This window comes from Poecilia formosa, unplaced genomic scaffold, assembly GCF_000485575.1.
Source record: "Poecilia formosa unplaced genomic scaffold, Poecilia_formosa-5.1.2 Scaffold73, whole genome shotgun sequence".
Lineage (NCBI taxonomy): Eukaryota > Metazoa > Chordata > Actinopteri > Cyprinodontiformes > Poeciliidae > Poecilia > Poecilia formosa.
Window position 1 is genome coordinate 963627 of NW_006800012.1, and position 12362 is coordinate 975988.

A 12362-nucleotide genomic window follows, 5' to 3' on the forward strand; every position below is an offset into this window, starting at 1 on the left:
AATGACACCAAATCCTCCAAACAAGACACTAAATGCAACTTCCTTCTCTACAAGATGCAAACCAAAATAAAGTGGTATCAGATTCTACTGGTAAAATCTTTGTAAATAATAATAATAATAATAAAATAATTGTAAAAAAAAGTCCACAAGTCATTTCTTAAGCTGGTGCTAGACACGCGCATTTGTTTAGGTTGCATATACCCAGAATGCCGTGTGCTTTAGACCACTTTCTGCTTTTGAACATCCATTTGGCTTTCCGATGTGCATTTTTAGGCAGACCAGAGTTTGCATTCATACTTCCCCAAACCAACCGGACATTCTAGGTCAATTAATCAAAGTTTGACCTAAGTGACCCAAACAGGGCTAGTGTGAATGCATCATAAACAGAGGTGCAGCAAAAGCAAATGAGATGGATTAGCTGTGCTTTCCAACAACTGATTTTCATCTACTGATTATCATCTCTGCTGTTCAAAAACTGAGCCGGTAACATTTCGTGACAACAAGACTGTTGTGTAACTACATTCTTCAGTCAGAGGTCTCTTCAGACTTGAGGAAAGACTGACTGCTACTGGAGATCCACTCTGCTCACACCATCACCGTCTACAATGACTCTTTGAAGACACTTGGATGATGAGCTATGACCTTTAATTTTCTTTTTCCACGAAAGTTTTTTTCTTTGTGTTTGTTTTTTAACTTAATTGAAGTCACTGGGTACAAGCTGATGAATTATTTACCACATATGTCTTTCTGTGTAGAGTGATTTATTTTTGCACACTGTTTTTATTAACAAATGATGTATTATTAATATTATTCATCATCAACTTTTTCTTCCCTTTGTGAGATTTTGTTTAATCTTGTGGCTGTGTACCATGCTTCAATGTTTTTGTTTCGACTAAACCAACATGTATGGGAGTCTCCCATTTACCGTGACGCTTCTTTTAACAAAATGACTTTCATAATGAGTTTCTTATGTGGATGAATGTCAAATGTAAAGAGAGGAGAGCTGCTGCCTGAAAGGTTTTCCTCTGACCTTTAAGTCTTATCTCACAAGGAAAATATGAACGCTGCCGTCAGGACATGATGAGCGGTTGTTTTCCCTCCACCGTCTCAATTAGCAGCTTTGTGTTGCAGCTTATGTGTGAAACGGCGCTCTCCTAGACATGAAATGTTAATTGCATTCTGACTTTCCTTTTTCTCACTCTGCTATTATATCTCATTTAGTTGTGACTTTCCCTTTGATGAGCAGGTGTGAACAATATTTTTGCTATACCCTTTAGACTAATCCACTGTTTTTTTTCTGTTTTTCTTTCATTGCAGGTGACTCATCTCTAGTTGGTAAGTCCTTCTTTATGCTGTGCCTCTCTTCTGCTTTTTCTTTCCCTGCTCCTTGTCACACTGAGTAGTTACAGCTCGTCTTTATTGGATATTAAAGGTAGGCTAGGATGAACTATTTCATGCACACAAAGAAAGCTTATGTTTGATTTCCACCTACGGAATTCAGTCTATGTCATGAAGAGTTGGAGAGATTTTTTTTGTTCTACGTCTGCCTTTTCCTCTCTTCTCAGTTTCAGCATCGGTCTGTGTGTACCGCCGCTGTTTGATGTAGCCTGTTTTACTAGCCTGAACATGTTTTTCACACGAGGTTCTGAAACAGAGGTATAATTATCACTGCTGGCACCTTGGCTGTCTTTATTGAGAACCGAATCTTAAAAGACGGGAGAGTATTGAAGGCAAAGGTGGGCACACTTCAGCTAATCCATCAAAGTTCTAACAGATTAGCTAATTTCTTCTAATTTCTTTTGTGTAGCACCTTTGCTAACTTTGAAAACGTTTAGCGCACTTAGCTTCCCCTGAATTCTTTTTCCGGGTTAAATTCTAAAGCGCTAATTGTTCTTGGCTGTGATGTAAACGTTCTGTTGTCGTCTGTGTTGAATTCTTCAAGTACTTGGATGTTTACATTTGTTATTTTAAGGTGGGTGAAGACTTTTTTTTACTGCAGTTCCTCCCTTGACATTCTCCCATTTTTTTCCTTAACTATATTTTAAAGAAGAAACATACAGGAACAAACAGTTGATAAGATGTAAACATAAATACAACGGGTAAAGGAATTATAGAAAATACAAAATTAGAATGTCAAAATGAAATAAGTGCTTGAGGTTTGAAGTCTTTCAAGAGCAGATGTAATTTGAATTGAAGATAGCATGTTAGCTTCCACTAAATACCCTGTTGGTGTAGTGCTTTAGCGCTAGTGGAACTAATGTTTACAATTAATGATTTAGAGTTAGCGCGACTGATTTAAATCATCTAATTTTAAACAAAAGCCGACAAACTACCAGTAGCTCCCTATGTACCTCTGAAGTTGTACTGATTTCTTTGCCGTTGCTCTTAATAAAGTTGTTTGCTCTTCTTTTGTCTTCATATTCAGGAGGCTGTCGCAAAGTTTCCTCTGTAGGCTAATGTCCAAACTCAAAACCTTCTGGGCTTCCTTCATGCTAATTTCAGGGTTAAATTGATTTATTTTTATTGATTTATGTATTTATTTTCAGTTGGCTTGAGTATCTGAGTGCTTTCCCTTTTGCAGTAGGGACAGAGCCTAATCTTCCCACCGGTTAATGGCTCAGTCTGCAGTCATGCTGTCGTCGCTCCGCTTCTCTAAAAGGACCTTCAAATTAAAGCAGAAATTTCAACCCGCTCTTAAGTTGTATTTGTTGCGTTGCTTGACTTAAGACAGCTGATAAGAAATTACTAAAAGCCACAGAAGCTTCATCTGCAACATGCTGACATGTCACAATGTGCTAGCCGAGGCGATGGGCGAGGGAAGCGCAACACTGGACAGACTAATGGGATGTATCAACACCTCTCTCAAACAGTAAACACACAAGATGGAAAGAGTTTAAAAGTCTGGCTGATAGCACTTTGTAACTATTGCTTTAGTGATGTGTCAGTGTTATTGCTTGCCTCTTAATAATTAGCTTTGTCTTGCTCCAGTACCCACAGTGCATTATATACTTGCTCCAGTAATCTACTGCTGAGCAGAATGTGTTGCCTGTAATGAGAAAAACACTGAGTTATTTTCCGATGATAAAAAAATGTTTTTTAACCAATTGTGTGATGAATATTTTCTCCCCGAGAGTCCCTGCGCTGTGGCAATTCGAGCATGTCTCCCGATTCTCACTCATGAATAGCTATTAATGTGTGTCTGCTTGTCAGGGTTTGTCCACTGAGTGTTTTGGCCCAGAGATCTGACGTTGTCTGAATACTAATGCGCCATGCTGTGTGTCTGCGGGCGGCCGAGTACAGATTGGGTCTGGAACGTTTTCATCCCAGTGGTTTTGAAGGGAGTCCGGGCAGAAATGCTTAAATACCGCAATGGTTTCTTCCTACCTACGGGACACTGATGGGAGAAGGAATAAAGACAATTTAAAATTTGGTCAGGCAGGATGTTCAATAAAGAGAACGTGGTGTAGTTTTTCAGATAAAAGTTGTTTTAATCTGCCGTCCCTTTTAGGTTCAAAGTCATAAACCAGTCGTGCTTTTTTTTTTAAAACTTGTTTTTTGTCCTGTTTGTTCTCTGTACATCAGTACTTAGTAATTATTTAGCAGCCTTATGATCACACAGTTTAAATGCAAGAGTTGAATCATGTTCTTTGTTTCAAAGGAGACGACCAACAAAGAGTATATGTTAGAGTTTCTGTCTTTTGCTGTGAACTATAACAAGATAAATCATAAAGCTGATCTAAAGTTTGTGTTGTTCTGATCTTTATCAGAGGGAATATTTCACATTAGGTAGAGACTTCCTTTTTCCTGCCTTGGATTTGCAACCCAAACATTTTTCCTTCTTTCTACATTTTTTTTATACCAAAATTAGCCTTCCCTTAGAAAGCTTCAATTATTTACTTTGTGTAGCGCGGGATCTGAGTTACTTGTAGCAACAATGGTGAACATTATTAACTCTGTTTGGAAAGTCTCTGTAAACTGTTAGTGGGACATGAGCCTCATCTTCATTCTGCTTTTTACTCCTTTGACTTATTCACGTTTTTAAAAAATATATATAATATAGGTTACACAACTATTTAAAAGATACAAGTATACGTGAGATGAGGTAAATGTACAGTCTCCATAAAAATAATCACCTCCTTGCAGTTACATTGCACTTACTGTTGGACTACTAGCACCAACTGGCTGGACCTCTGTTGAATTAGGTCAGTCACTTTGAAGGGGCTGAATGTTTATGTACTTACCTTATTTATGTTTCATAGTTTTTATTCAGATTGTACATTTACGATTTTGCTGTTTAACCAGGAGTTAAAAAGACGGTTTGTTTGCTGTGACTGATTTGCAAAAGCAACATAAAAGGGATTTAAAAAAATATAGACACAGAAGATTTTTTCATGCACAAAAAGTTTGTTTGTAAAGGTAAAATATTGTTATTTTTTTATTAATTATGTCCACTACGTTCTCATTTATTTGACTGAAAAGACCATTTAGCTTATAATGACATTGTTAAATCTTTATATTTAATGTATTGCATTTGGATAAACAGCAAAACCCTAAAACAATGCTTTTCAAATGAGGCATTTTTTAATTGTTAGGCTGTTATTTGTCGAAATGTAGTGGAAAGAAATCTGGGTGTTTTCATTTAGCTGTTTTAGCAAAGATTGTGTCAAGGAGAAACTATCATGAGATGCATTATCAATCCACTTCACAGGTATAAACTACTTTCTGTTCAAGCTCAATGAAACGCTGAATAAATACCGAAGACTGTTGTTCAAACACGACAGAGTGTGAAATGGTTCAAGGACTATGAATATTTTTGCGAGATGCAGACGAGACTTTGAACTGCGAAAACCTTTATAAATTTCACCGTGTCTCACACAAGTATAATTAGTCCAAGAATTCCCAGTCAAGATTTTCTTTTCATATCCATTTATGTTAGACACCAACTGTCTGCAAAGAAGAAGAAAAAAAAACTACTTTGCTAAATTTTAGGCTGGAGATATTTGGACCTTTCTGCGTCTTTGCATTACCCTTTGTGACCCAGTTCCATATGTGAAGTCAGCCATTAATTGGCTCATTGTCGCCACAGTGACTGCTAATTCACAGTCTGTTGCTGGTTTTTACTAAGAGAGTCATGTTTTTATTGTATTTTCTGTCTAATTCTTCAGTGGATTCCACTGAATCTGCTCCGGCTGTCTGGTCCCGTAACGATGTAACGATGAGCGGATGCAGTAGCTCCATGTTGCCCATTGTTGTGTCACAAACTAAATTCCGTCACATACAGAGATTCAAACTTTTTTGATGTGACGACCGCTGTCGAGGTGGCGCTCATTGCACACACAGATCTTGCTCATGTCTCGAGCCTTGTCCAGTGGCGATCCCTCACTTTTTTTGTTTCTTGAAATCATGTTTATTTGTATCTCACATTTCAGCAACAAGACAGTTCAAACCCTAACCCAACCCTTTCACACAGCGACCAATTATAAAACGGCAGTTAACATTACATTTTGTCAAATGCATCAAGCAAACATACATGAGATATACTGATCAGTTTTCCGCATATTCTGAATCAAAATCAACTCCAAACAGGTGAGTTTCTAACCTTGATTTATAGGAACTCGGTGTTTGAGCTGTTTTTCAGTTTTCTGGAAGTTTGTTCCAGATTAGAGGAGCTAAAAACTGAATACTGAATCTTTAAGTCTTCTGGAACCCGATGGAGGTCTTCCTATGGTGATGCTATGATGTGATTGACCTTTGGTGAAACAGCTGAAGGCTGTTCAGTGAGCCACACCACTATACTCTGAATGAATAAAAGGAGAGATGAGTGGCACAAGTTATAGGCGGAGGGTGACACTAAGTAAGGCATTTGTTCCCTTTTACAAGCTCTTAAAGAAAACAATGGCTTTTCTAAGTCTTTTGTCGCCTTCCCATTAAGCCGTTTCATTGTGGAACTAACAAAGACTTCAGCATCGAAATGCAATCCAACGTTTTCAGACACTGCACCCTGCTGTGCAACAAATGTAAGCATTGAAGTTTTAAGACAGTCTAAGCCTTTAGTTCGCTGTCAGTAACAACTACTTCAGATTCAAAACAAAGCATCAGATGGTACGTAATTGTCTGCGATCAGAAGGGGGGGTTTCATTGATGTTTTTGTTTGGAAAATTGCCCCTAAATTCATAATAAAAACTTTTACGTCGATAAAACACCACGCTTCAAAAGGTTTGCAGTCACCTGGCAGCTCAAGAAGTTCAATTCTAGTGACGGGGATTAACTTAAGACAGTGGGAGCGTTGTGGAGTGCAGCCTTGACTTAAGGCGTCTCGCCGGCGGTAAACGGCTCAGCTTCAGAGGAGAACAACAAAACGAGAAGCTAACGGTAAAACTCTGAGCCTGCGGCCACAGCTACGTACCAGGAGCAGGACAGTAATGAGATAGCTACCTGAGATAATTACTGCTCACGATGTCTGGCTCTCATTCCGTACTACAGGGCACCAGTTTAGCTCGCTGCTGTTTAATGGACACTCAATTGCCTCCATTTGAGTCACAATTAATGTCGTTTTATGCTTCGTTGTGTCTTAAAAATGCGTTGGTTAAGAGAGCATTAAATGAGTCTGCAAACATGGAGGGACGCGTGGGGGGGCGGGGGATGCAGCTTTTGCAGTCTGAAATCTCATCGATGTGAAGAATTGAACACGCTAGATTTGATCTAATGAAGCAATGCAGCCAGGGGAAAAAAAAAGAAGTAATTTATTAATTACCTTTGCTCGACTACCTGGAAGAGCAAAGAGAGCGCTTGATCTCATCGTCTTACTTCATTTTATCCATCTTGGAAGCAGTTTTGTTGTTGTTTGAATCATTTTAATCAGATTTTTTTTAAGTTGTTTTTTTCTGACAGTTCCACTTGTTTTGGATGCAGTGCAGCAGGAGGGTTTTTACTCTCACTTTACTTTTTTGCAGCTATGTTTTGAAACCAAGGCATTCTTTTCACAATTTGGTTGGATTTGTCAAGAGGAAAAGCAGTGTGAGATTATGCTGCTGCAAGTAAAATGTGAAAACCTGAATTTATTCAAAAGCTTTCTTACATCTCTACTAGGATTGCAGAGTCCTGTGGGTGCGGTATAGTCACTGGGGAAAAATAAGGACACAATCTTTCTGTAAAGTTCTTCTATCAACATATTAATGCTCATTATGAGTCAAGAGCTAAATCTGATGAACTGTCCACTGTCACCACATGCTTTCTCAGGAGAAAGGATCACTGCCAATTCTAGAGCTCAAATCTGTGAGCTGTTTTTTGTAACGATTAGCATGATATATTTTAGTTGTATTACAAATCGAATCAAATTGGTTGATAGATATGACCCAATATTTATGATTGGGTTGAATTGACTGTTTTTTTTTTCTTTTTATTTATTTTGCAAAATGGTTTGGTTTTAATTAAAACCACCTTATATTAAATTGGTCCAAAGTGAATTAAATACAACTCAAATCAGTAACATTTTAGCAGTTATTTAAAATAAACTTTAAAAAAAAAAATGCTGGAGGAGGAGTTGGGGGGGACTAATTATACCCTTATGGCTTCTATAGATGTTAACGGGGTCAGCAGCAGCCAGGTGGTGTTAATAAAAGCCACTTAATTAACTGACCGTCCGCTAGCGGCTTGCTGTTCTGCTCTTTAGGTGCAAATTAAGAAGCCAATGAGGAATGGGATAAGCAACGAAGGAGAAGGAAATTGATATTGTGCCCATATTCCTGACCAAACAGGACAGGAAAGCATCTATTTTTAATAATAATAGCTCATATTTGATATAACATGATACACTTAATTCCTGATGTTACATATATTGTAAACAAAAAAAATAGACACTACAATCCTATCGGCAGAGAGATAGGTTGACATTTTATGCCATAAAATGACATGTTTAAAATACAAACTAGCATAGAACTAGAAGCTCTAGAATGGAAACAGCTTGCATTTTACAACGCAGGAATGTATCTTCCAGTGTTTGTCTGTGGCTTTGTTTATAAATTGTATTATGCTGGGTTTTTTTTTTTTATGCAAAATTATAAGGAGATTGTTTGCAGCTATATTAAACACTGATTGTGTCTGGACAAACCCTGTAGCCTTCTTTTTTTATTTTTTATTTTTTTATTTTGAGTCTAGAGAAATTCCTGTCTTGGCAATCACTCACTCCCACTGCCTCTGTATTTCATGCCGGTCCCGTCTCCAACAAATAAATTAAACCGTAATACCTTGACTGCTTGGAAATTACATTGGATTGTTATAAACGATGCCAAGCTGATAATGTGTGATGGCCGGGGCGAGTGTATTCAGCAGAGCAGCGTCGGAGGCTGCATGCTAGGAATAAGAGATGCGACGCGCTGCTAGATGTACATTGGGGCCAGCATGCGAAGATTAACCGGCTCCGCTTCCATTAGTCTCAAAGTAATTTTAAAGACAGCGATGAGCAGTCTGTAACTCTTATCCTCAAATCACACACAAGTAGCGCAGACCTCCAGCATTCAGATTTGATTTCCCTTGCCTAAAAAAAAAAAAAGTAACTTAATCTTTCTATCTTGCTTTGAGATTACATCACAGAGATGATTTACTTCCTCTATTTACTGATTAGCTGTAATTTGATCGGAGTTCTTCAAAGAGGAACTCGGGGCCAGCTTTAAAAAAATGGAGATGAGTGTTTTTAAAGACGGTGTCTTCATTCATTAATTCACATTTGCTCCAGTGTGGAGCCCTTTTTGATAAAACACACAGTGTGAGTGCATGAATGCAGAACAAGATGGAGAGCAGCTTTGAGAAACAGGGATGACTGGTGCATGACATTTTAGTATTTTTAGTTGGTGCCCTTTCTCGTTTCATTCTGTCGTTAATCAACATTTTATCCTTTGGAGGTGATGTTTCGTCCAAAATGGCCGTCTCAAAGTTACTCTACCTTCATGAATGGAGCTGAGAAAAGGTCAATGTGATGCTGACACTTCACTGGAACACCAAGTGTGGTGAAGTATGTGATCAGGAATCTTGGTTCTGGCTGTGGAAGTGATCTTGGTGTCTTGTAGCTCCATGGTTTTAGAAGGAGCCTTTGCTAATACCCTCAGCTTATTACCAGCAGCTGCTGCCGGATAATTACAGCAAGTCATCACAATTCCATACAGCGTTCAATTTTTTACTCTAATGTGACTTGCCTGCGTTTATTCTCCAAGTTCCCAGCATGCTTTTTTTTTCATTATTCTTACTGAGAACACAACAGACATTAATTAGCGCAATGTCTTGCCATATCATACGAGCTGCTCTGACTTTATCCTCCATTTAGTCACTTAACCACAAGATGTAATTTATTTGGGTGGGATTTTTTTGTGATAGAACAACACAAAGTGATGAAGCTGACTTCCTTTAGTAACACTGACCAGTTAAGTGTCAACTTGGGTGTCAAACGCAAATCCAGTTGTAACTTATTTTCTCATAAAAAGTGGTTTACATGCTTTTTTTATCAGTGGCGTGGATCACTAACTAAATAGCTAGCTGTGCTAACCCTTTGTCATTAATGATAAATATTAGTTCCACTAAATAATGCTAAAGCACTAGTTAGTGGATTTAGCATTAGCTTGTTTTGCGGAAGCTAATGCTAAAGCACTAGCTTGAATTCTAATTATATCTGTCCTTGAAAGACTTGAGCACCAATTTAATTTTCACTTTATAATTTACATGTTCCATAAAGCTGTTGGATATTGCATTCATGTTTATATCTGGTTCTCAACTGTCCGTGTTTTATCTTGTTTCTGTACGAGATATAAAAACAAGATAAAACATGTTCATGTTCTTTTTTTTAAAGAGAAAAAAACATGAAAGGAAAAGCAACTGCTCTGTCTTTCATCCACTTCAAAATTAGAGCATGAATGCAAATGTCTGTGTGAAGAACTCTTAACAACTTCAACACAGATGTCTAATTTTATTCAACTGAAGATTTACAAAACAGTCAAATAAATCAAATAAATCAGTGCTTTAGAATTTATCCAGAACACTTCATTTAGGGGAAACGTTTTCTAAGTTGGCACAAGTGCTAGATGAAAAATTAACTCAGAATTAGCAGATCAGTGGAAGTGTTCCCACCACAGTTCCTCGTATAGTATGTTCAATAGATCACTTGATTATAAAATGATATTTGGCATTTTTGGGGTTGTGAACAAATCACATCACGGAAACCGAGATGTTGCAACAGAATGAGCTGTGTTTACTTGGTAAGGTAAAACACAGACTGTAAAATTCTTCTTGTTAAATTACGTCTTTACTAAATTATCTGGAGGTATATAAATTACAGCTTGTTACATTATTATTATTTGTGAAATATGACATTGTTTTAACCAGATCAAAGCAACATTAGCACAGTTGGTTACTGAACTCTCCGCTGGTACTTGTCTGATTCATCCCTCCATATAGTGAAGCCTTGTGTGTTCGCCTCTGTGTAAACCTTAAAGGAAAAATAAACGATACAGATTGACCATCCATCATCATGACAGACACTGAGCTTCCAGCAGAATCAGCCGCTTCACAGACGCAATATTTCAGATCCTCCATCTTGCACAACCAGTGCTGGACGGTCTCTATCAAACTGAATGAGACCGAGTAAATATCTGATCTGACCAGATGTGAAAACAGAATAATTTATCACATGGAAAAAGATGTTATTCAGTATATTGTATATACGAACTATCAGTAAAGTGGAATATGCTGAAGCAGTAAAAAAAAATCTGTAGGCAAACAAAAAGTTGCACTGGAACTAAGCAAAAAGAATCAGTCGGGGTAATTGATTGTTTTTCTCCCTTTAGACCAGGGGTCCCCAAACTACGGCCCGCGGGCCGGATCCGGCCCGCCTCCACATTTGGTCCGGCCCCCTGAACAATACCAGAGAGCATTCAGATATTTTTTTTCATATATTGTATTTTCCGGTTCATACGTGGATTTTTCTTCAACCACCTGGGGGCTCTTTAGCCGGAAATTTGTCCTGTAAACTGTGGGTGTTTTGTTTTGCATGGCCCATTGCTGCCATCTGTTGGACTTTTAGGGAACTACTTCACTTTTATGTTATTTATTCAGTACGGTTGTTTGCTAGCGGTAGAGCAGATGAACACACGCGTCTGTTATGAATGCCGCATTCCAGGTCGAGTTCTTCGAAGCAATGCCTGTAAGTAGCAGCTTATACTTCAAAACGAGCCTTTATGTTAACATATGATAAAAGAAGTAATTGTTTATTGAATTAGTTTTGGAAATACCTGCGGGCGATTTGATTATGTGCTACGTCATTGCCAACTAGCAGGCTGCTAAGATTTCTCAGGTCGTTACGTAGCATTGCAGCTCATAGCATTCTGAAGTAGCTGTTGCATCAGATGTACTTCTAATGTATGTAACTGAATGTAAAACACGTAAGCTGCTCTGAGCTCATCCTGAGTTGTTTGTGTTTTGACAGTTTCACTCCATTCTACATGGAAATAAAGGAAGAACTAATTAATCCTGACTCGTGTGAAATGAGTTTGGCTGATGGTTAGTTTTGGTACAAGACACCATAGCGAGACCATTACAAAGTGAATCATTTTTAAATAATACTGGGATCATTATGAGAATTTGAGGTATAGACATTAGGATCCAGTAGATGGCAGTAGTGCAACAATAATGGATGCAAGCTGCTGTTGAAATCTAAAGAAGAAGAAGAAAGCGCCCATTTTCATTTAGCAAATGCTAGGACACGAAGGATCAGCACTTTTACTGTTACAGTTACCATTCGGAAACTACCGTAATCAGTTCAGTTTAACGTAATTTAAATGTGATATTCAATTGACCTGTTATGACTAAAATGTTGGCTGTCCGCTCCCCTCTGCTGCTGCTGCATCATTGTGGAAAGGCTTATATGTGTGTTTACTGGTTTTAAAAAAAAAAACTTTGGGGTTGTGGTTTATAGTCCGGTGAGGCTCATAGTTGGGAAAAATACGGACTTCAATCCTTCCTGGATTTTTTCTGTAAAGAACCCAGAGAGGGTTATTTGGTTATTTATTTCATTAATAGTGTTATTATTTATTTCCTGACTTGTTCTGTGAAGAATCCAGAGAGGGTTATTTGATTGTGCTTTCTGGAAAACAATATATTTTTACATAGGCACTCCTGCAATCGTGCAGGAGTGCCTATGCACCATTTCTGTTACAAACTGACTCCGGCCCCCCACCAGAGAAGGGACAAGTTATGTGGCCCTCACAGGAAAAAGTTTGGGGACCCCTGCTTTAGACGTATAGATAGGACATGGAACATGTGCGGAACATATGGAAATGTTGAGCATTAAACTTAATCTGTAACTAATTCCTGACTGT

The 12362-nt window shown here is 38.1% G+C and overlaps 1 protein-coding gene and 1 long non-coding RNA gene across 8 annotated transcripts in view; both read left to right on the forward strand.

Annotated features, from left to right (window-relative positions):
• Window positions 1-12362, forward strand: part of nrxn2b (neurexin 2b) — a 703630-nt gene that overhangs the window by 139333 nt on the left and 551935 nt on the right. For 6 of the 7 annotated variants that reach the window (XM_016673326.1, XM_016673332.1, XM_016673331.1 and 3 more), the window contains one exon: window positions 1318-1335. The exons of the other annotated variant lie outside the window; for it this stretch is intronic. In XM_016673326.1, the coding sequence (XP_016528812.1) occupies window positions 1318-1335 (18 nt within the window). The remainder of the gene's footprint in view (window positions 1-1317; window positions 1336-12362) is intronic. 7 annotated transcript variants of the gene reach the window in all.
• On the forward strand, window positions 11035-11595 carry LOC107836675 (uncharacterized). Its single transcript, XR_001662617.1, has 2 exons — window positions 11035-11188; window positions 11471-11595. It is a non-coding gene; the product is annotated as an uncharacterized LOC107836675 (long non-coding RNA).